The following is a 25,121-nucleotide window of genomic DNA, read 5'->3' on the forward strand; positions in this document are numbered from 1 at the left end:
GGATTTGAACCTAGGTTTCCCAGATCCCAGTTTAACACCTTAATTGCTACCCCATGGTGGACAAGGCTCAATTCAAGGTACCAGTTATCATATATAAAGTTTTGAATGGCCTTGGACCGTCATATCTATGAGACCATTCCTCCCCCTGCATTCCACTCTGACAGCTTTGCTCATTGGAGCAGAATTCTGCAGATGGGCCCGCAAATGGACAAAATAAAAAACTGCCCATACCCGTGCCTTTTCTGTCATAGAATGGCCTGCATGAGGAAGTTAGAAGGCTCCCACTCTTCTGGCTTTCTACAAACTATGCAAAATGAAATTATTCAAGAGGGCTTTTCTGCACAGGCAATAGGGTTGCACAAAGTTACTTGGAAAAACGATGAGGGACTGTGGCCTAAACTACTGTGTGCAGCTTGTTGAAACTAGGATACTTTTATGGAATTTTGCAACCATGCCGTCAATTGTTTTGACTTTGTATAATTGGCCTTGAGTCCAAGTGAGAAAGACAAATGATAAATAATGTCAACGAACAAATACATCACACACTTTCACAAAAGTGACCTTAATGCTTTAAAAATCTTGCATAGAATCTTGTTTCTCTCTGATGTCTTACAACAAGATTTTCTAGTTTTGAGTTTTCAATAATTTGTAAATCTTTATTGATGTTAATACAAGCCATTTCTCTTACACATGAATATTAATGAAGTTCTACATATACTGAGCAGATATTAGTGATGCATGTAGCCACAACAAGAGAATTTTCGTAATGTTTTGTTTGCTTGGTTCCGTTGGACCACGAGGAATTCATTTTCAGAAGTGCAATTTCTGCTTTACGGAAATGCTTGAATAATGATTTGCAACTTATTTGATCATGTTTCAGTGCATTTTAAAATGGCACCAATGTAGTCATATTTCACTGTTATTTTTAAGTTGCTATTCTGAGAAAAAGAGCCTTTCCCAAAGCAATACTGATATTCTATCCTTCCCTAAATAGTGCTCCTTTTATAGGAAAACAATCTAACAGTGCAATCATAAACTGATTTACAACTCTCTAAACCTACTGAAGTAAATGGGCTTAGAAGAATTGAACACACCTTGTGATTGCAACTGCTAGTCTCATTCTAAAGAATGGAAACAATCCAGAGAATATTAAGGTGTCCCTAATTCCTTCTGAAATAAATGAGACTTGGCTTCAACATTAAGCTCTTTACCAGGAATAATGTCCTACTAAACATGGTATGAAATACTTTTGGGTAGATGGGTTGAGACTCTGGTTATCAAGCACTTAATATCTTGATTTCAACTGGACTGCGGAAAGGACTAACTTTCTCTGGATTATGCATATTGGCTTTGACCCAATAATCTTCTTGTGAGACAAGAAGGCACGTGTGAAATTGCTAAACACTCTAGGTGCGGTGCTGGATTTGACTTCGTTTCTGGAACAGCTCTTTTAACTGATCTTCGCTTGTGGCTTCTTTCTGTTGTACCAGCTCAGCATCTCCTTTGGTCACTCCCCAGCTATCGGGCTTTGAAAGTGAGGGACAATAGGGTCGGCCTGAAGCAGGCAACAGATTTTCCCAGTATTCCTTTCTAGCCCTAAGTTTTTAAAAAAAGTGAAGAAAAATCCTGTTGTCAGTGTATATATATTCTTCATCCAAGACAGCCTTATATGGGGCTATACACTTCAAACTACTTCATTAGTTTCAAGAAGATCTAGCTTTTGACCAACAGCAATTAAATAATTTTTAATACATTAAATCAGAGCAAAGGACTATTCTGAATATGTTTGCCAGCCACTGGTAAAACCATATAGATTTCTAATGATTGCTAGAAAAGACTGACATAACCTCGGGTTTAACCCAGAAATAATGTTACACTGTCAATTAATAGTGTTCTCCCATGTCCCTGTCTCCCCTCTCCCCGCAGTTCCCGGTAGTTGCCCAGGAATGGCTAAGAAGAATAAGAATAAGAAGAGTTGGATTTATATCCCTCCTTTCTCTCCTGTTGGAGACTCAAAGGGGCTTACAATCTCCTTGCCCTTCCCCCCTCACAACAAACACCCTGTGAGGTAGGTGGGGCTGAGAGAGATCCGAAAAGCTGTGACTAGCCCAAGGTCATCCAGCTGGCATGTGTGGGAGTGAACAGGCTAATCTGAATTCCCCAGATAAGCCTCCACAGCTCAGGCAGCAGAGCTGGGAATCAAACCCAGATTAGAATGCACCTGCTCTTAACCACTACGCCACTGCTGCCCCTAACCACTAACAACCCAAGTTTGATCCTCTGGATAGATCAAAGTATGTTTTAAACATAAATGTTATTCTTCAGGGGCAATTATCACACAAACAAATTAAGAAGTAATAGCTCTTAATGAATCCAGTCTATTCAACTTTACTAATCATGGCCAGCCAAAAGAGAATGAGGCGTTTTCCTACAATCACCAGATCTGAAGAACTTACAATTGCATAGCTGCTGAATAAGTTCATTTACTTAGCAGTAAACTGTAAGAGATGTAATTCTACCAGAATACTGACCTTAATGTATGTGCTGAGGAATGTCTTGCCACCCACTGGTTTTGTCTTGCTACTTAGGTCTATAAATCTTCTTTTCCAAGGCTGTGCTTGCATACTGAGAACACTGAACATTCTGCCACAACTTCTCAGCAACCTGCCACCATGTAATTCCTAAATAATTTGCTGAGCCAATAAATTGCTAGACCAAAAATGAATGACTGGGCTATTTTAGTCACTCGGCTTCAATATACTGACCTTGCTCTGATCCAGGGTTTGGTGTGCATGCTCAAACCATTTCCCCAGCTGCCATGTTTCGCAGAAGCTTGCGGCAAAAACCCTCTTTCCGGAGCCAGCTCCTCAGCAATTGCTCTGATGTGATAGGGTTCAAAGCCGCAGCAGCCACCAATGTAGCGGATCCCTAAATTATAGGCTTCTCTTGCGTATTTGTGTACATCCCATCTGGTGAGGATTCTTGGCTCCAAAGCTGCAATGATAAAGCAATTGCTTTAGCTTCACCGTTACCTACGTATTTTGCGTAGAATTTGTAAAACTATTATTATCATTATCTCCCCAAATTTTCAGGACATATTTGTTCTGTTTGGAGTCCATTAAACAGATTAGATAACACTACAAGATTAGACATTGACTTTTTTTTAAGTTTTGAAACAGTGAGCCAGGGGTCTGCAACCTGCGGCTCTCCAGATGTTCATGGACTACAATTCCCATCAGCCCCTGCCAGCATGGCCAATTGGGATTTGTAGTCCATGAACATCCAGAGAGCCGCAGGTTGCAGACCCCTGGTAGGCAGTAGCAAGAAGTTAGTCTGAATCACTGGCTGTAGTCTCTCTTCTAAAGTATTCAAAGCCAATTAAGAAAAACCTGGCGGGGAGGAGCTGTTCTTAATTGACATAAAATGAATTTAACTCCTTCCAGCTCTATGATGAGCTCACATGCTGCAGTAACACATGTAGCACATCAAGCAATGTCAGGAGATGAATCCCAACTGTGCCCTTCGGTTTCTAGTTTCTATACCCAGCATACTTCACTGACAGTCAGAGAGTCAAACTACACATGACTATTAGTCACACATAGTTTATACTATTTTAAAAAATATAGCCAGAAAGCCTGAACTCTGATGTCAGAGTTCCACTAGGGAGGGAGAAAGGCTCATTTAACCCTTTCCCCCTTAGCCAATTTTTCCACTAAAAAGCTTGCAAGGGGGAAAAAAAGATAAGGATAACTATTTTTTTCCTCCACCATGGCAAAAGCAGCTGGGAATAGATGCACAATAATTAGGAGAAGAACTACCAAAGGGTGAAAGATTAATAAACATAGCTTGCCTTGGCTTGAAATTTTAAGCATGTTAACCTCAATTCCAATCTCCTCTAAAAACAACTCAACAACCTCATCTGAGTCAACCAAATTTGAGACAGCAATATGAAGAGTGTCGCATGTAAACTCTTACCAAAAGGAAATTCTGGTAGATCAATGAAACCTTGCTTCCCACAATCAGGTGTATGGAATGCCAGCGGCTGTGACATCAGATGTGCCTTCAGTTTAGCAGCTTGCAAACCCTCCTTCATCAATTTCATGGTTTTGAGGCAGGTTTCTGGATCAAAATGGCAGTTGACCCCAACAATAGAAGCTCCTATAAGGACAAAGAGGAAAGTTTCCCATAATGCCTTTCGTCATCAACTTAAGTTATAACTCAAATAATGCTTTCAGACTAGGCGATCTATGCTCACTGTGTCCTTTTTGATTTGTCTTCCTATTTAAAGAATTTATACACTATATGTCTTCAGAAATCTACTTGAAGCAACTATATCTTGAAAATATATCTTTGGAAACAGCCTGAAAATCACAAAAGACACAGGTCTTTATAATACCAGGAAGACCAAATGCTGGTATGAGACCCATACTGCAAGGTGGAGTTCATGCGTCCTTTATTCTGAACTGACCTTTCTAGCACTATAAGACATGCATAATTTTTTATATGAGAAGATTCCTTCAGTTCTGCCCCATTATTATTCCATAGTTCTATTATGTCTTTGATTCTGATCTGCTTGCTTTCTGGAAAGAAAGGAGGATTTCAGAAAGTTCATAGGAGGTTTTATGTAAGAAAAAATTAGGAATAAGTATTAAAATAATCAGTTTGTCCCAAAGAAACTTAATTTATGGTTGTTGCTTTTCCACTGAAGCACAACAGCAATTTTGAAACATAAAACCATATTTTTAAATTTTGGCAACAAAATCAAGGATTGAGTTTTGAAGTGGAGTTTACTTTTTCTGTTATAGCTGGTTTTAAGACCCACAATAAATCTCCAACATTATTCATTCTTTTCTAGTATATGGGTTAGGGTTAGGGTTATGGGACCCCAACATTCACTCTATGACACTAAAAGTGGTGCTGTTTCTCACTGTCTGCAATTTAGCAATTGAGATCTTTTTATTCAGTGTGAGACCAGTAGATACTAGACCAGCAGTTGCAATACACACTTCCTTATTCACAATACTCCTTGCAAAATATTTCTATAGCATATATAATCCTTATCCAAAATATCCAGATCAACACAGCATTACTGTGATTAATTGTACCAGCTACATCTATAGGACAGGTTGTCCACAACGTGAGAAGTGAAACTGGACTAGATGGACCACAGGTCTGATCCATCAAGGCTCTTCTTACGTTCTCAAGTCTTAGTTGACCAAACAAAGCCAGAATATACTGATTACTCATTTTGACGTAAGCTTACTACTCCATAAATCTTACAGAACTTTATCCTGCATCCAATAATTTCTCCCACGCTCATAGACGCCAGCTAATCACTCGCCAATGGGTCTCTTTAAAAAAAAGATCCTGTAGTATTTTGTTGGCTGAAAAATATGTTCATATGCATTAGCAGAGATCACAGATTGTATCCCATAGAAGATCTCTCCATTTATAAGTCTTTGTGTAAGCAAAAGCCCTACGATATCTCCCAAAGTGAAACACCCTGTACCCCCACTATCTTTTTTTGCATGCATGCATGCATGCACGCAGAAGACAGACGAGGTGTTTCAAAGCCAAATTGAATGAACCCAAAGGAAACCATCTGTTGTACATTCCATTACTCTGCACATTGTTGTTGTGTTAAAACATTATATTAAAGCTCAAAATGTTACCTCAGTCGTTGGATTCAACCCATGGTAAATCAAAATTAGTTCCTAACTACATTTTGCATGCATCTTGCTGCAAAGTCCCTGTGATCATGTGATAGATGTAACATGTAGTTCAGTGCTTATATAGGCTGCTTTAGGAGAATTTCGACATATTAATAGATGATCTCCATTTGCTGAGACAGGATGATACTTTGTCAAAGCATAAGCTTCTTACTAGTCTTCACCAGCTGACATAGATCACAACATCACTTGTAAGCTATCAACACTCAGACTTCTAAAAATTCCATTCATATTCTTAGTGTAAAGAATAGGGGGTTAGACATTTTAAAATAAAATGAATAAAAGCCGTTTGTAAATAATTCTTTCAACATATAGCTAGCAAATTATCTGCCTGCTGGGTCTAATGAAGAGTTTTACACATCCCCACTGTCTGAATACGACTTCCCAAACATAGCTAATAAAAAAGTGAATTTGCACAAAGGAATGCTGCTATGACACCCTGCCTGCACACTTGGGCCTTGGTGCCGGGTTGCTGCAGTGTGAGTGATTCAGGCATCCCTCTCAGGCCGCAAAATGGGAGGGAAGGGGGTTGTACCAGCTTGTTCCTTCTCTTCCTAGCTGATCCAACTCTCTCTCCCAGAGATGGCCAATGCTGCTTCCTCCCCTGCCTTGTCCTTGAGACTCCATTTTATCTTTTTCTTCCCATATCATCCCGTCTTCCCGCAGTCCTCATTTGTCTCACTGACCTTGGTACTGGCTTGGCCCCACTATGTGCCTACCACTCACTCAGCCAGCTTCTCCAGTGGGCTGTAGGTTGATACCCCACCCTTGGGAATTCTGTGCTTGCCACTGGGACTGAACCTACTGCCATGTGGGCAGCTCCTTGTGAGCCACCAGGAGACCTCCCTGTTGCTGGGACTGCCTCTTGGCTCTCCAGAGACTTTCTTTTCCCTGGCTTAATCCAAGCACAGCTGGATGATGTCCATGCCTGTCTTCCTCTTATTGACTGCTGCCACGGCTCTCTGTGGCTCAGCCCTCCCTCCCTTCCTGCAAAGTGGGTCTTAAAGATCCCCAGGTGGGGCAGGCTGGCACCTCGTTGGAGTCTGAGTCTGGGGGCCAGGTCATAAGTGTTCAGGTCATAAGTGTTAATATTTGCTTCAAGCAATGGATAAGGGAAAAGCAGAGCCTTACCAGCTTTTACAAGTCGTACAGCACATTCTCCAGGAAGAACACCATGCATGTCTCCTTCTGGACCAATGCACATAGTAGCTGCAATTGGTTTCCCAGATTCCTTTAAAGTTTCAACAGCCCATGTAGCCTCTTCAACATGTTCAAAATACTATAATGCACATTAAAAACAACAGAAGAGGTAGAATAAAAGGAGATTCTGAGGTGCTGTGTTGCTGACATGTGAAAACAAAATTTAAAATCTAAATTTCTGTCAAGTACAACTGATTTGTGACAGTCTCAGCAAGGTGTTTTCAAGGCAAATAAGAAAGCAGAGGTGGTTTGTCTTTGCCTTCCTTTGCACAGTCCTCCACCCAAGTACTGACCCTGCTAAGCTGCCGAGATCTGACAAGATCAGGCTATACCATACAATTCAACACCCCATTTTTAATGTCAATCCTCTAAACATATAAAATGTTTCCACCTAAAGAGCTGTTTGAATTTGTGGTTATGGTCAAATAGCAGGTTACGTTGCACACCAGTACAAGTTAGGATATAAGTTTAAATGGGGATGGCAAATGTTTGCTGAGCCTCCTTGAACCTAGCCACAAATTAACATAGCAGATACAGTGCCCAGTTCTACCACATTCTGTGCTTCTGGGTCAAGAAGGAATATAGTTACAAAAAAGCACATGCTGAACATGAAGTGTGAAGCATTGCAAATGTAATCCCATTATTTCTTCAACCTTATTTCCAGAACTGAACTTAATTTGTATAGTAAAAAGAACACTGCCATTCACTGTAGATTACAACAAATATTCTGATTTGGTTTTTTACCCATTATGAATTCCTCTATCACTGTTCCTTTAATGGTTTAATTTACCTCTGCAATCATGAAGTCCACATTCTTTTTCTGAAAAACCTCCAGCTGCTTTCGAAAGATGGTTTTAACGTCAGCTTCACTCTTGCCACTTAAGTATGAAGGTGTTTGACTGACACCTCCAGCAACCAGAACGTCTCCTTCTTGAGCCACTTCCTTTGCAATGTCACAAGCAGCTTCATTCACTTTCTGGCTCTAACAATACAAAAACACATAGAGTGGTGACTACATGCTTATCTATAAATATACAAATCTATCAGTGCGTTTTTTTGCTGACAGGTAATCTCCCAAACTACTGGACCGATTGCTTTGAAATTTTCATACAACATTGCATTTGCGTGCGGCCAGGTTTCCATACTGTTTCCACACCTCCTGTTGTGTACATGTCACAACTGTGCCAGTTATTGTGTACATGCCACACCTGTGACAGTTGGAACCACAGTTCTGTTCCGCAACAGCGCCATCTGCTGGCCATCAAAGCAACACCCTCTGATACAAGGGAAACAACCATGCCTTCCTTGAAAACCACTGCCATCTGGAGTGAAAGGGATGGGGCAGGCCATTTGCACATGGCCCACCCACCCTAGCGGAGGAAGGGGAAGGTGAGGGAGGGTCCAGGGGTTTGCTGGACCAAACGCTCTGAAATTTAAACACAACATAGCTCATGCCTCCCAGCGTGTTTTAAGCTAGATAATTCGCCTGCAAGGGAAGGGAGTGAAAGGGACAGGACCAGTCACCTGCACATGGCCCACCCACCCTAGCAGAGGAAGGGGAACATTAGGGAGGGACCGGCTGGGTTGCCATGCAAGGGAACGGGGGAGAGGGAGGGGAACGAGGGGCCCCTTGCCCCTCCCCTCCCTTGCAATCATTGTGCAATGACACATGTTTGAACCGTTCGTTTCCCCTTTTCTTTCTTTTCCACTTCACTAGACTCAGCCACAGCAACGCGTGGTCGGGCCTGCTAGTACTGTACAAAACAAAACGGGCCTATGGTACACCTTATGCATTTGATCGATCAGCATAAGGGAACTTCTTAAAGACAGTTGTGATTTTTAATAGTAGGTTCAAAGGGTTTCACTGGTGGTATTTCTGATGCATCCAAAGCAACATCTAAATCAGTTTCCCTTCCTGCAGCATGAAGCCATAAACGGGATCTTTGGAAATGTGTGGTCTACCACTGTTTATTTCCTGCCCTGACAGAATGTAGAAAAGGTAGGAATAAAATGGCTGGACAGATAGATCTGTTAAGTGATTTTAAAGCTAATTTGGCTTGAGAACAACAAGTTCCCCACAAAAATTCAATATATTTCAGAACCCAGGCTATGAATCAATTTCAGATTTTTGATAAATTAATATACAAAACAATAAGCCAGTAAAAACTAATACTAAATTACAGGGGGAACGATAGGAGATAATTTGGGAAATGTCATGATTTTGGTACAGAGTGGTAAGCTGCAATACTGCAGTCAAAGCTGCTCACAACCTGAGTTCGATCCCGATGGAAGTAAATTTCGGGTAGCCAGCTCAAGATTGACTAAGCCTTCATCTTTCTGAAGTCAATAAAATGAGTACCCAGTTTGCTGAGATTAAAATGGCAGTTCATTTTTTCCATAATAATGACTAAAGTGCAATCATTTTGGGAAAATAAATATTACCCAAATTCAATCTGATCAACTCTGGATTTTGTTATTCTGGCTCAATATAATATCTATTCCATGCCCTTTTAGTATCTCAAATCTTTTTATTTTGAATTTTTATGTCTACATCTTGAGCAATACAATCTTAAACAAAAGTAAAACCTTTCTAAGTCCACTGAAGGGAACATACTTAGAAAGGTGCAACTCAGCTTAAGCATAAGCATAAGCATTTTATTGTCATTGTGCACGCACAACGAAATTTACAGCACCATTCCTCGATGCACACAATTTCAGACTCATACATCATCCTCACTTTCCCCTTCCTCCACCCATCCCTACACAGCCCCAAATACATCAATATGAAGCAGCGGAGTTTAGCATAGCCACAGCTCTAGAGTAGAAGCTGTCTCTAAGCCTCTTTGTCCTAGTTCTGAGGGCCCTGTATCGTCTGCCAGATGGTAACAGTTTAAAAAGAGAGTGTGCTGGATGGGACGGGTCCCTCAGAATATTTTGGGCTTTATTTAGGCTTCGGGAATTATAGATTTCTTCCAAGGAGGGAAGAGGGCAGCCGATAATCCTTTGTGCAGTAGTGATCACCCTTTGGAGCGCCTTCCTATTCTACCACTTGTGCAACTGGAGAACCATACACAGATGCAGTAGGTTAGGACACTCTCTTATAGCACAGCGGTAAAAGGACACCAGAAGTTTTCCATCTAGTTGTTGCTTCCTTAAAAGTCTCAGAAAGTACAGTCTTTGCTGGGCTTTCTTAACCACCGCGGCAGTCTGTACGCCCCAGGTCAAAGTCCTCTTTAATCATAACGCTTCCAGGAAATTTAAAAACTAGCCACCCGGCTTCCACTTGATCTCCCATTTTTATATAGTCAAAGGGCTGAATTTCTGAGCTATTCCTTCTATAGTCCACTATGAGCTCCTTTGTCTTGTTAGTGTTATGAACCAGGTTATTTTCCCCTGCACCATGAGAGCAGTCGATCCACTTCATTCCGGCATAGGGCAAGACTCATCCCTCCAGAGATGAGCCCCTATCACCGTTGCGTGCCACATCAAAGCCAAATTTTGATAATGGTGTTACTATGATAGACAGGAGTACAGTCATATGTATAAAGGGTGAACAGACCGCACTGTAAATAAATTAATTGGGTCTTTGTAAGAAGTTCTGTTTTGCAAAAGGAAACTACTTATTTTTGACAAGCAGATAGAATTATGAATATAAACAGATGAAACTACTCACAGAAAATTTAGCAGCTACATAGTTTCCCCTGTTCTCCAATTTGTCATCACTGGCATAAAAGGTGAAGGTCTGTAAAACATTTGATCCAGCCCTGAGAAATTCTCGATGCAGCTGACGAACTGAAAAATGTAAAATAAAAATAAATGTGGTGTTACCTTTGTGGTAACTACTCCTTTTATATTGGGTTGCAGATCAAAATAACCCTTGTGAAACTTCTAGTTTTGATAGAAAATGGCCAATATTCTGTTCAAACTATTTTCCCAGGTAGAAGTAGCAGATATAAAACCAGATTTTCCAGGTAGGATTTCTGCTGGAAATTCAAGAAGAATATGTGATGAAACATAAATCAGTAAGAGAAAAGGCCTCTCAGAATGCCAAGTGAAAACTACATTTGCAGCATTTGCCACATTATATCCCAGAATATCCCTGGGAGATAAGTTAGACTGAGAGAAAGTGATAGGCCCGAGGTCATTCATAGCTAAAATCTAGGTCACTATCAGTTTCCTGTCTGTAAAATAAGAAGAATTATAACTTGTTTCATCATGTTGTGGTAAGTCTTTAAAGTTACAGTGTTGATAATATACAGAGTATCTAGAGTATCATACAATTCATATGATTTTAACTGAAGCCGCAGGACAGACAGATTTATATACTTACATTTCTAACGCCATCTATGTGAGTGCAACGTGTAGGAATGTTTTCAACGGGAGATTATAGATAGCTATCTTTCCCAAATGGGCAAAAGCCACTATATACATATACATTTTTATGAAGCAGAGGGCACTATGATATCTGCAAACAGACTACAAACAATGTCATTAAGAATCTGACTAACAAAAGAAGCTTACATCAGCCTAGATTTGATCAAAATTGTTTGGATCAAACTTCCTTGAATTTCACAACATGATTTTTTTTTTGTTGTGATGCTACTTATACCAGCTATTTCACAATAATGAAGGCTTTATTGCTCAGCAGGACACTAATTTCTTGGCATACTAAATTAAGAGTGCTATCCAGTTTCAAGGATACTTGAATGTTATTTTAAACACAAATACAGATATTGTAAGACCCATTCCTAACCCATGAAAATGTCCCTTAAGAAATATTTATAGTTGTATCTGTTTCATGCTTAGGATCTATGGTTGCCTGGTTGATGTATAGAGTCTTTCCCAATACATTTCACTATTACATTTGATCTTGCCCATTGACCAAATAATAAAGCTTGGAACATTAAAATAATGACACCTAATCCCATCACAGCAATGGCAGCTTTGCCTTTGGAAAGACAGAGAGCAGAATTATACATTGCAGATAAAGTGGTTGTTGAAAATAGCATGGCATCAAGCAGTCACTGGCATCAAAACAGATAGAGATACTCCAGATACTATGGGATTAATCCAATATAGCAGTTTCAGAGCTTTTACTTCAGGATGGATGGATGGACAGGCAGGTCCCTGCAGGTACAGGTGATAAACTATATATTTACAAAACTTTATTACAAGTATTCCTGCAATTGGATAATTATAATATTGCATTTTAAAGTAGTAGTCCTGTGTCGAAGAGTTCATAGTGACATACAGTTCCAGAAAAACAAACTCTGTCCTTGCTTTTCTTTCTTAGGCTCATTCCGCACATGCAGAATAATGCACTTTCAAACTGCTTTCAGTGCTCTTTGAAGCTGTGCGGAATGGCAAAATCCACTTGCAAACAGTTGTGGAAGTGGTTTGAAAACGCATTATTTTGCGTGTGCGGAAGGGGCCTTAGATATTTATTTGGATTGTCTTTTAAAGATGTTATCACTGTGCAGATATTTCAGTGAGGGAGCTTGAATTTCATGCCTTAGGTGTTTTCGGTTCGCATCTATATATCTAATAGTGCCCTGTAACCCCATCTACAGATACCTAAATCCGTGGAATGGGATGATACTGACGCTAAACAAATTCTTCAGCAATCTAAAAAAAGAAGAAGTAAAACTAAACATTTAAGGTATGTGGTGAGGGAGATGGGATCTACCCTGCAAACCTCATGGGCCTTCCACTTGTTGTCTCCTAGTACCTGATTGTAGCTCTGGTGCCAAATACTGTATGACTAAATTGTTTTCCATATTTTATAACCTGTCCAGAGTCTCAATGAGAAAGGCAGGCTATGAATTAAATAATGTGAAATGAAAGTGGGCATAATTCAGAGACTATTACAAGTCCCATCCTAAACAGAGTTACACCCATACCAGTACATTAAAGTCACTGGGAAAGGTGTGACTCTGCTTAGGACTGAGCTATAAGTGCACTTTGTTCCCAATGAAATCTTTGTGCTGCTAATGTGTATGTAAGTGTTTTCTAGTGATTCTAAAGCACACTATATAAAGTAATCTCAATAGTTAGGTGTTCCATTTATTTCAAGGGACCTAGCCAAGACTGATTTAACATTATTTGACACCTGCACCGACCATCAAGTGTAGGAATAATCCTGGATGCCTCCTTTTCAATGGAGGCACACGTCACAAATGTAACCCATCTGGCATTTTACTATCTCTGCCAGGAAAGGCTATGGGCACCCTATCTGTCCCAACTCGACCTAACCACAGTGATCCATGCAATGGTCACCTCCAGGCTAGACTACTGCAACTCGCCCTACAGAGGGCTGCTCTAGAAAATCTAGATTGTGCAGAGAGCAGCAGCCTGGGTCCTTCTGTGATCCTGTTGAAGGCTGCACTGGCTCCAGGTGGAGCATCAAATCAGGTTCAAAGTTTTGGTATTGACCTTCAAAGCCCTCATTGGTCTGGGGCCTTCATATCTGCGGGACTGACTCCCCCAATACACTCCCCAAAGAGCTTCACATTCAGCAAATGACAATTTACTAGTGGTTCCTGTCCTTGACCAGGACCAGCGCCTTTTTAGCTTTGGCCCCAGCCTGGAGGAACACTCTGTTGAGGAAAAGCTGTAGGATTGTAAGACAAAGTTGTTCTGCCAGGCTTATGGTTGAGGACAGCTTCAGAATCCTTTCTAACTGGCCCATAAGGAATAAACTTTTTCCCTTCTCGTCCTTTTTCCCTTTCCTTTTTCCCTAATATATTTTCCCTAATATATTTTCCCCTTCCCTTGCATGCCACCCCTCCCTCTCCTTCCCCTCCCTCCACTAGGGTGGGTGGGTTATGTCCAGATGCCAGACCCCCACCCTCCCCTCCCTTGCATGCCGCCCCTCCCTCCCCTCCCTTCCCTCCCCTTGCATGCCACCCCTCCCTCCCCTTCCCCTCCCTCCACTAGGGTGGGTGGGCCATGTCCAGATGCCAGACCCCCTCCCTCCCCTACCTTGCATGCCACCCCCAGGGATGTGAAGCTGTGTAATTTAGATTTGATTTTGTTTATTCCTTATTAGAATTCATGGCGTTGGGATTCAGATAAAATGTTTTATTGACCCACCATTATTAACTGATGTGTACATAAGGAAGTGTGTACATGGGTACATAAGGAAGTGTGACCTACCATTATTAACTGATGTGTACATAAGGAAGGCCTATGAAGTCTAGTAAATAAATAAAATATTTTGGCCCATATTCTACAACTGAAGAATTTACAAGATACACAGGAACCAGCATGGCAAAGTGATTAGAGTGTTGGATTAGAATCCGGGAGACCCACATTTTAATTTTATTCTGCCTTGGAAGCTCACTGGTTAACAATTAGACTAACCTGCTTCTGGATGTTCTACTGCAGCTTCTGGAGTCCAAGGACCAGCCTTCACATAGCCCCTCTTTTCAAGGGCAATGACAAATCCTCCATCACCAATGACAATTTCCCCAGCGTCTAGACGTTCCAGAATGCCCTAAAATAATAACATATAAAATATGTGTAGTGATTCCAAGTGTACAAAGCACTTCACATAGTGTGTCTTGAGACTGGTATAATGCTATAAGCTAGATCATATTATTTTGTAATTGTCATACTGCAGATGGGAGCTGAGGCAGAGATAGAGATGAGAGAGGGGGAAGAAGGCAGAGAGACAGAATGGGAGAGGGAGTGAGAGGTTTGCTAAAGACTATTTATCATAGTTCATGGATTCATGAGTGTAGTGAAATTGTTGTCAGGGACAGATCTGTAGCCAGAAATGTTCTGTTGGGCACACACTGGATGGGTGGTCAAATCAACTTGAAACAGTAAAAAATCTAAAGTTACCAAATTTAGGCTGCAAACCCTAAGCACGCTTTCAAGGGAGTAACTCCCATTAATCTAACTGGAATCTACTTTTGCACATATATTCTTAGGACTGCACTGCTATTAACCTGAAATTTGATTGTAAACTTATAAAGGCCCTGATTTCCAAAATGAGCACACCTGTACAATGTAGCACTATCTGTCTTAATTTTTGCATTTCACCCACAGAGAACCACATTAGTGGCAGTAATATGCACACAAGAAAAGATTGGGTTTCAGCTAAATAGTTAAGAAACAGGGAAGATGGTAGGATCAGAGACAAACATAGTGCTAGAGGACATCATTAAACTTAGTCCTACCACTTAATTGAACAAATCAACATAATTTAATCAACAAATCAACATAATTTAATCAACATTTACTATAACAGTATTAAAAAGTTGAACAAAATAACTTGCTAATTACCACTTGGATCTTGGTGGAAAAATGGAACCAATCAAAAGAGTGGGTATTGTAGTAAGTGTGCACCCTTGTGTAATAATCCCTTGACTATGTAGCAGCTTTGACAAAAGAAATGAAGCTAAAGGCAGGACAATGAGATGAAGTATCAGTGACTTCAGTTAAGTTCCTCCTCCTTGTGTTAAGTTCCTCCTCCTTGAGGTCTGATGAAACAGCACTCAACAAAGTTTTAAATTATTTTAAAAACACTATTTTAATCTGGAAACTGTTATTTTAGGCTGTCCATAGTATATTTTTATGGTCTATATTTTTATCCTGGGCTTTGGTTTTATGCTGGATTTTAATTAATTAATATCTCTTAATGTTTTGCTTTTATTTTGTAAATGGCTTCAGGTAGATCCAGCAGTGCAGTGCCCATCGGGTGGGGTGGGGTGGGGGGGGGCATGATGCCCTGGGCGGAGCAGCGGCAAAAGTGTGGCTGGGCCGTCGGGGGGGCGTGGCGGGAGCATTCCAGGGTGGGCGACACCGCAGCAGGGGTGCAGGGTCCACCCATGCCCTGGGCGCAGTTTCCTCTTGCTCTGTCTCTGGGTAGATCCTGGAGAGAGTGACGATATTTTTATAAATAAATAAAATCTCAGGCAATTCCTCTGCACAAGGCCAATGCAACCACTATTCAAACTGAGATTTCAAACCCTACCCCACCTCCCAGCCATAAAATTTTAGAGCAATTTTATAAATAAGCCTTTTTTTTAATGTACTAGTCCGAAATACCTTTTACCAGCATTACAATATTGGCCATTTAAATACTGGTCATCATTGACCTAAAAGTAAAAAAGAAAAGAAAAGAAAAGAAAAAGCAAACTTTAAAAAAGATTGTCTGTCTGGCTTCATTCAATATTCAGAAAGTATTGATTGTGAATTCTTTTGGACTCTGTGCATATGCGGGCACTTCTACCTATTTATGTTAAGTTTTGTTTGCTGTGAAAATGTTATGCATCTCTCATTGTTCAAAGTCCAATGCAGGTATGTCAGACAAACCTTCTATCTGGGGCTGTCTCTTCTGGCCTCCCTGGATATCTCTATGAGAGGGAATGGGAGTGCACTGGCTACTTGGGAGTCACCCGGGGGCTGGATTGGAATTTGAGACAAGCAAACCAGGGAAACATAAAATGGGGGGAGGAAAGAGAGCAAGAAAGAGTGGAGACCTGAGAGTGAGTGAGGAAGAGAGAGAAACAAATGTGAGCAGAAGCAGAGACCTCAAGGAGGAGGGAAGAATCAGCAGCCAAGGATTAGTGATCCCAATAGCTTGGCCATGGGTAGGAGATGGAACAAGGACTTCACACCAAAAAGGGCAGACCCAGACATCAAAGGACATGGTGTAAGGCTCGCAGCAAGGCAGGCCAAAAGGAACATTCCACACCTTCATTTAGGAAACCAGACTTGTTCTGTGAGCTCTGACACTAATCTATAATGACTTGTGATGGCTCTCCATGTGATGGCTCTCTTCTAGGATCTCCATGAAGTTCAACAGTGTGCTCTAGGGGGTTGGTGGCAGAAACCCCCGGGGGGTGGTCGGTGGCAGAGATCATCCCACGCTGGGCGCAGACCTGGGCATGTCCGGCTGAAGACCTGCGCGTGGAGGCTACGAAGACCCACGCTGGCCCCCCATGATTGGGAGACCCTGAACGAGCTACACTCAGCGACGGTGAGTGATGCAGCGGGAGGCTTCAGGAAAATCGACTTCGTGGCTGTGAACTCGATATTGTGGATAAGAACTGAGCCGCCTGAGTCCTATGAACGGTGGGAGAGTTTAATTAAATCCACAGTCCTGGTAATTAGAGGAGCCTTGGGAGCCATTATCACCATCACCATATTGATCTTAGTCGCCCAGGTGGCCGTGCTGTGCAAACAGCGGGACTTAATGGCTCCCCTTTGCAGACGGATTATCAGTGTCCCCAAAACTTGGAGAAGATAACGGGTGGCAGAGGGGTTTCCAACTTAAGCTGGGTTCTTTGCCTATTGCTGTTTGCTGCCTTTGTTTTTTCTCCTTGGTGGCCAGCTCTAAGGTCAGCCAGGGGTGCTGCTATTGTTTTGTCAATCTTTAGGGGCCTGGTTTTTAATACCTCAAGAGGCCCCACACTGCAGCTGCAATAATAGAGGCATATAATAACATACAAATATCAACTGAAGACACCAAGAGGTTGAGCTGCATTCTAACAAGGTCGAAGTCTACCATCTCTTCCCTCCCTATTATGTGGCTATTAATTGATTGATTAATTAATTGATAAACCAGATTTAGCTTTAGATTAGTTAGTGGGTAATTTTGTATATTTGTATTAGCTTCTGCTTATTGTACTGTTTAGTGTTAGTTTTAAATAGATTAGTTAATTTAGTGGGTTATTGAGCTGAGGCCCACCTAATGGGTGGGAGAGTTGCTGCCGTTGCTAAGTTAGGAGGGGACAGCGGGATGGGGCACCTTCCTGGGGTTGGGGATCCCAGTGCTACTGGACGGGCAAGTATGACGGTAGGCGGCCATATGATGGTGAAGGTGTGATCGCAGACATGGTCATGCTCGCTTCACCTTCTGACCTCCCGGATCTATCCCAAGGGACGGAAGGTGGTTGGGTTCAGAGACACCCTGCTTCGCCTTTGGTGCTGATAAAATGCCAGGTCCATAAAATAATAAGACCGCTGTTCTCCGGGACTTCTTGGAGTTCAGCAGATGGATCTGGCCTGTGTCACCAAACCTGCGCGAAGGCTGGTGACCGCTAGTTCTTTAGGCGAGTCACGCTTCCCAGGTTTCGCTGCGGCCTCCAATCGCATCGCCACCCACAGGGCCGGGGTGGCGTGGGCAATGTTAGTCCGGAGATACCATCCCTTTAGGGCTATCCCTGTCCTCCTGAGATCAATATTGGTATGGAGTGTAAAATCGCCTGCCGGAGTGGTTGGCATCGTGAGAGGCTGGTTGTTCTCCTGGTGTACCGGGTCGCCTAGCTTCCAGGAGACGGCTCGCCTGCCGCTGCTGGAGGTGGTATGACTGGGCGCTGGCATATGTACCCCCAGACCTATTGTTCTGGGGATTTCAACGCCCATGTCGACGCCGCCATGCACGGGGTGTGTGGCCACGGACCTGGTAAGGCCGTCCATAGCGACGCTTGGGCCTCTCCCTTTGGTAAATACCCTGGCCCCACCCACCTTAATGCTGGCCTAAATACACCGGATTTGGTCTTTAACAAAGATGTTGATGCTTATCCCTTCTATTGACAGAGAGTGCCATGGTCTGGACCACTATACCCTGAAGGCTCTGATGAGCATGCCAAGCAACACCCCGGGTTCAGGCTTATCGCAGCTTAATTTATGTCGCCTGGCTGAAGACTATATATGGATCCTGATGGATTCCTCTGAATGCTCTGGCGGGACTTGAACTCGACCGTAGGCACCTCATTATCGATGGCCTAGTAGCGACTGGAATGCCCGCTTTTAGATGCTATCGAGGTTGTTGTTCCCCGACGCCTCTTCGTAATCTCGGCTACGTTCTCGCTGGCTCCGCGGTGGTATACGGAGGAGCTACGCTTGTTTGAAACGGAGCTTAGACGGCTAGAGCGAGTGTGGAGGAAGTTCAGACTCCAGGCTGCGCCGGAATATCTTATAGGACGCTTTATGAAGGCTCATGATGCATGCAATGCATGAGCGCGGCTTAAGAGAGCTTCTTCTCCTCCGCTCTCTCGCCTGCTAGCTCTCGCCCTGTCAACTGTTTCTCAAGATTATTCGATCCTTTACGCCTTTATCAGAGAGTTCCAAAAAATGATCAATTGGCTATTAGCTGTGACGCATTTATGAGCTATTTTGCAGATACAACGCTGGCCGCTCCGGCCATAGGACCTCCCCTGCCACCTTTGGAGATTGCCAATTATTAGTGAACTGTGAGGCTCCCTTTGCCGCCTTCTGGCCCCTTCTTTGTTTGGCCCAGTTTTCCTCTGGGTTTCCTCCCACGACGAGCATGCTGATTATTCCTTAGCTGCTGCAGTTAGACCTACTACCCGTCCTCTGATCCTCGCGTCTTCTCCTGGCTTATTAAAGCATGTCGGAGAGGGAGTTACTACCCCACCTTAAGTTGACTATTATCAATTGCTCCCTTTGAGCAAGGAGTTTGGTCCGGCAGGCTGAAGGAGGCAGTGGTCCGCCCACTCTTTAAAAAAGACCGCCGTTGGGGATCCCAGTGGATCTCGCCAACCACCGCCTGCCAATCTTTCTGCTTCTGGGGAAGGTACTGAGAGAGTGGGTGTTGGAGCAGCTTCAGGGTTTTCTGGAGGACGATCGCCTTTGATCCCTTCCAGTCCGCTCGCGAAAGCTGGGCATGGACGGAGACTGTTCTCGCCGCCGCTACAGATACGCCCGGTGATGCAGCTTGACCGGGAGTGATCGGCGCCGCTTCGGTGTTGCTAGATCTCACCGCAGCGCTTTGATGTGGTTGGACCACGATCTTTTGACCTCCACCGCCTGGGTCAGCTCTCCTCCGGGTGCTGGGTACTCGTCCTTCAATGATTGCCTCGCTTTCTCCGGGACCGGAGTCAGCAGTGGTGTGGGGACCGAGCCCGAGGTGCCCGCTTCATTGGCGGGCGCGTCTTCAGGGAGCTATTGTCCCCCCGCTGTTATTTCTAACATCTATATGCGACCCTTGCTCAGCTGGTAATCGAGCTTTACCGGGCCATGGAGTGCTACTGCATGCTGATGATACTCCAGCCTATTCTGTCGATGGATGGGGAGCAGGCACCGCCTGCAGCTCCTACAGCATTGTCTGGAGTAGCGTGTTGCTGGTTGGTTGACGAGAGCAGGTTAAAACTGAATCCAGCAAAGACGGAAACTCTTGGCTAGGTCGAAGGGCCGGAGGGTTTCAGTCACCGTGTGGGAGGGGGGTCTCATTGGCACCGCCCCCCCCCTGCCAGTTCAAGCAGCCTGGGGGTCCACCTGGATTCGCCTCTCTATGGGAGGACCCCAGGTGGCCCATGTAACCCGGTTGGCTATGCTTTTTTTTCCATCTTCGCCAGGCCCGGGCTGCTGGCCCTTCCTCTCCGAAGCGGATCTGGCCACAGTGATTCAAGCAACGGTCACCTCCAGATTAGACTATCTGGCTGCAACTCGGCTTCACGCTGGCCTACCTTGAGGCTGATCCTGGTAAAATTGAAAACTGGTCCAGCATGCGGCGTGCTCGACTGCTCACGGGGGTGGTGCCTTTAGAGATCACCAAGCATCACTCGCGTTGCACCGCCTGCACTGGCTCCCTGTAGTTGAATCTCAATCGCCTTCAAGGTATTGGTGTTAACCTTTAAGGCCTTACGCCGTCTGGGACCTCGCATCTCAGGGACCGCCTTGGCCCCATATGTCTCCACGCCGGTCTCTAAGGCGCTCGCAGAGGACACCCACTGGAGATCCCCGCCCTCTCTATGATGCTGGTGCTTTCTCACCTCAGGGGCTAGGGCTTTACGTTCCCCTAGCCCCCCGGCTTGGTGGGAATGCTCTTCCTCCAAAGAACCACCGGTCTGCGTGGGACCTACAAGAGTTCCAGAGGCCTGTAAGATCGAGTTATTCACGCTTTGGGGAGGCCGCTGCTGGATAGGTGCCCATTAACAACTAAGATCCGCTGTTCCTCTCAGGAGTTGGGAGACAGTGGCTGAACGCCATCTGTTTTTTTTTAACTGATTATAAATTAAGAGCTGCTTTTTAACTGACATGAATTTTAGTATTATATATTTTGTTATCCTCGCTTTGTTTATTATTAGATGTAAACCTTGAGCCCCCCTTGGGGGAGGGCGGTATAAAAGTGGAACAAATAAATAAATAAATAAATATAAATAAAATAAAACAAGGCTTTGACTCCCATTCTGTGATATCATGCCTCTGTGGGACCAGGCCTTTCCATGTCTTGTAATTGTATTTGAAACACTTCTTAAGTAGTGAGTTTACACTGGAACAGCAACATCAATAAGGTGAGATTTTCCTGTGAGGATCCACAAGGTTCTGTCCCAAGGCTTTTCAACATTTCTGTGAAGCTATTGAATGAACTCTCCCAGTTCATTCAGCACTGTATTGTATTATTCAGCCTTATAGATGTGCCTGCCTTGGCTCTTGTCAAGTGGATAAGGCAGGACAAGGTGAATTCAGACAAAACAAAGATAATACTGATCAAGCAGACTGATGTTTTATCAGTATCAGATCTACTAACAGTGGATGGAGTGGAGTTGGCCTTTACATAGCAGGTTAATAGTATGGGGGTGCTAGGCTTTCCTTTTGGGTCTGATGAACTAGTGGTTTGAAAAAAAGATACGGAATTTTGTTTTTATATATGACAATGGCAGCAAGAATACTATATGGGCAAAAATAGAAAACTTAATCTCTACCTACAATAGAAGAATGGTTTGTGAAGATATTGGAATGGGCTGAGACAGTTAAGTCTACTTAGCCTGAAGGTAGGAACAAGTGCGGTCTGGAGAAATCACTCCCCTTTTTGAGCATTTTGTGTCAGGTTCACTGAAGACTGCTCAAGGTGCTATCTGAAGGATTTATTTCTTTTGTACATGATCTCTCTCCGAGAGTCAGCTGCTGAAGCAATAGTTTTCTTTTCATATCTGCAACAACAGGTGCTCTTGAACTGCTGGCTCTCAGAGAAAACTTTTCCTGAGTTCCTAGTACTAGCTGAATGCGTTAGGCATTTGCAAGATAAATGACAATAATTTTTCCGACCAGCTTTTTAAAAGGTCTGCTTCTTAATCGGAACAGTGCTCTAAACTTAGACATGTAATCCATTACACGTGTCCATATATTCAGAAATACATTTTCAGCAGGCATGATTTTTTTAAAAAAAGCCAGACAAGGCATAGCTACATAATTAAAAATTACACATATCTGATAATAAAAACTTCAAAGAAACTAATGTCAAGGAAGAAGAACTAAGAAGGCTGTCAGCAGTTGAAACAGTAGAGCGTAGGGTTGGCGTCCTCCTGGTGGGGCCTAGAAATCACCCAGAATTAAAACTGAAGTCCACATGAGTGTTATAATCTATGGCACGATACTCAGCTAGAGTCCCTCCTGCCCCAGACCCTGCCCTCCCCAGGGCTCCATCCTCAAACCTCCAGGAATTTTCCAACCCAGAGCTGGTGATCCCAGAGTTGAGGCAAAAGCTTCTCCCATCCTTATATGACTCTGAATCTTAAAACTTCACAGAAAGGCTTTGCAAAAACTTCTGCCAAATGTTTTGTGGAGCACCGATCACCCATTAAGTCCACTCTAACAATACTAATTCCTTGCTAGAGAAAAATGGCTGACTTTCAGAAGCACTCTTTCTGCCCTTTTATCTGTAATTCTCTTCTTCTCCTCACTCTTTAGCCTCTGTCAGATTCCCCTGTGGTTAAGATGGACAAGTGAAAATCCGCAAGGACTCCAAAGGTTGATAACTGGACTTTGAGACATGGAGATCTCTGGGAATCACAACAGATCTTCCAACAACAGAGACCAGTTCTTCCCTAGGATGTCAGCTCCAGGTTGGGAAGTTCCTGCAGATTTGGTGTTGGAGTCTTGGGAGAGTGAGGGTTGGGGAGGGACACAACCTCAGCAGGATATAATGCCATACAGCCTACCCATCAAAGCAGCCATTTTCTTCAGGAGAGAACTGATCTCTGATCAGGAGAAAGCTGTCATTCTGGGTGATATCCAGCCCCACCTATTAGTTAGCAACCCTAGATCCCCTTGAGGAAACAGCTGCTTTGGAAGGTGGAATCTATGACCCTCTGAGGTCCCTCCCCTCCTCATATCCCATTCTAAGGACCCATGGTGCTTCACTCTGCACCAGCTGGAGTCTCCAAAGAAGGCCCAAGGCTAGCCCTGCGTAGAGCAAGATGCAATAATCAAGTCTAGGGGTGATCATTGAACGGATCACTGTGGCAAGGCTACTTTGGGACAGGTAAGGTGCCAATTGTCTCTCCTGGCATTATAAAATTATAATGCCAGGTGAGCTATTTGTGCAATTATAATTATCATAAATTATTATAATTATAAATTATAATTATATATTATTATTATTATATATTATTATAAATTATAAAATGCCAGGTGAGCTATTTGTGCAACTTGAGCCTCCATTGTCAGGGAAGCATCAAAGAACACCCCCAAACCCCTGACTATAGTTGCAGGGCTCAACTGCACTTCATCAAGAGTTGGTGAACCTCCCCAGCCCTGTCACAGGACCTCTGCTGAATTTAACTTTAGCCGGCTCACTTTTAACCATTCCACCTCAGCCTCTAAACAGCAGGTCAGTATAGCTAGGGCGGCATCCAGATGCCCGTTCATAAACAGATACAGCTACCACAACTATAACTACCACAAAGATATGCACATTCTATCCTCCAATTCCTGATCATTCAAAACAGTATTACATAGATATACAAAAATAATAAATCAATATTAACTCAATCATGCTTCTCACTATGCTATGAAAAATAAAAAGACAATTAATAGTACGTCTTGCTAGGTCTGCACAGCACCTCTGACATAATATTTTCATGGGTGTAGGAGCCACAGCAATTAAACTAACAACAGGCATTACACTTGATCTTAGCCAGAAGGTAGAGAAGTGGTGAAGAGATTCAAAATCCCAATTGCTCTTTTAGAAAACTGCACTAAAATTACTATCATTATGTACTTATAGTCTTGCTGAGACTCAAAGCAGATCATATTCATTTTAAAAGTTTCACAGCATAGCAATGGGGGCTCAAATATCTGTTGCATTAGCAAATTCACATGGTACATGAAGGGATCATAAGGTTAGGCCACGATTTAATTATTCAGACTACCAATACTGGCTAGGGTAAGTGGACTTCAGAAAGGTAAGCACTTCTGAACTAATTTCACAAGGCAGAGGCAGCAAACATGGTGAAAGAATATTTTGGCAGCAAAGTTTAAAAGGTGGTGTAAAGTGCCTTCAGTGTGTAACAAACTTCCCTCTGTGATACACCTCTGAAGATGCCAGTCACAGATGCAGGCGAAATGTTAGGAACAAGATCCACAAGATCCAACCTGCCTTCAAGTCACTCATGGCAACCCAGTAGAGTTTTCAAGGCAGGAGACTAGAAGGGCTTCCTCTGAATAGCGCCCCTAGCGCACCTTGGTGATCTTCCATCCAAATACTAACCAGGACCAATCCCTCTTAGTTTCTGAGACCTGACAAGATTGAGCTGGCCTGGGCACAGAGCAGCATCAGGTTTTGTACATAAGAAATATCGAACTAAGACAGAACAAGATCACTTTTGTTCTGTAGCACCGAAGGCCTTAGAGCCGTGGGAAATACATCTGAGTGATACCTGGCATTCCCAACCCTCACCCCAAGTGTGGAATTCCTTTCTGTTCAGTAGCGACAGCGCAGTAAATCTCTAGTCATTCCTAGGCCCCTTCCGCACATGCAGAATAATGCACTTTCAATCCACTTTCAATGCACTTTGCAGATGGATTTTTATTGTGCGAAATAGCAAAATCCACTTACAAACAATTGTGAAAGTGGATCGAAAGTGCATTATTCTGCATGTGCAGAAGGGGCCCTACCCTAACTCAAAATTAGCTGTTTGTTACCAGGGAGCCGACTACGCATCACCCCGGAGAAGACCCTGCCTGGTCGATTCGTTCCACACTTATGAGCAAGCTGGGATGACTTTCGTTCACCCCAAAGGCGATCGAGGCGGGACCTTCTCACCTTCTTCGCGGTTGGAGTCCCTCCGGCTGGGGCCATGATCTATCTGCTCAGTTGCTCGCCCAAGGCTGCACGACCCCGGTTCTGCCACTCGGACAAGCGGCCAACGTTTCCGCAAGAGCACGGAGAAAGAGAAGGCTTGCATGCCAAAGGCGCATTTTATATCCCTCGCA

At 43.3% G+C, this 25,121-nt stretch overlaps 1 protein-coding gene across 1 annotated transcript; it reads right to left on the bottom strand.

The window, feature by feature from the left end:
• Positions 1 to 628: 628 nt before the first annotated feature.
• On the bottom strand, positions 629 to 25,109 carry LOC125436280 (betaine--homocysteine S-methyltransferase 1). Its single transcript, XM_048503147.1, has 8 exons — positions 24,952 to 25,109; positions 14,292 to 14,424; positions 10,603 to 10,721; positions 7,720 to 7,911; positions 6,861 to 7,008; positions 3,976 to 4,158; positions 2,766 to 2,994; positions 629 to 1,596 (listed from the first exon to the last, which is right to left on the bottom strand). Exons 1-8 carry the CDS (start codon positions 24,985 to 24,987, stop codon positions 1,407 to 1,409), a joined length of 1,230 nt encoding a protein of 409 aa, XP_048359104.1. The 5' UTR covers positions 24,988 to 25,109; the 3' UTR covers positions 629 to 1,406.
• Positions 25,110 to 25,121: the final 12 nt, after the last annotated feature.

This window comes from Sphaerodactylus townsendi, linkage group LG07 (assembly GCF_021028975.2).
Source record: "Sphaerodactylus townsendi isolate TG3544 linkage group LG07, MPM_Stown_v2.3, whole genome shotgun sequence".
Taxonomy (NCBI): domain Eukaryota; kingdom Metazoa; phylum Chordata; class Lepidosauria; order Squamata; family Sphaerodactylidae; genus Sphaerodactylus; species Sphaerodactylus townsendi.

Bases quoted from the DNA above. Each gene is read 5' to 3' on its own strand.
- LOC125436280 (XM_048503147.1), bottom strand. From the start codon at position 24,987: ATGGCCCCAGCCGGAGGGACTCCAACCGCGAAGAAG. The intron at 14,425-24,951 runs GTGAGAAGGTCC...TTATTATTTTAG, and splicing joins GGACTCCAACCGCGAAGAAG to GGCATTCTGGAACGTCTAGA. The intron at 7,009-7,719 runs GTAAATTAAACC...TGTGCATTATAG, and splicing joins TGGACTTCATGATTGCAGAG to TATTTTGAACATGTTGAAGA.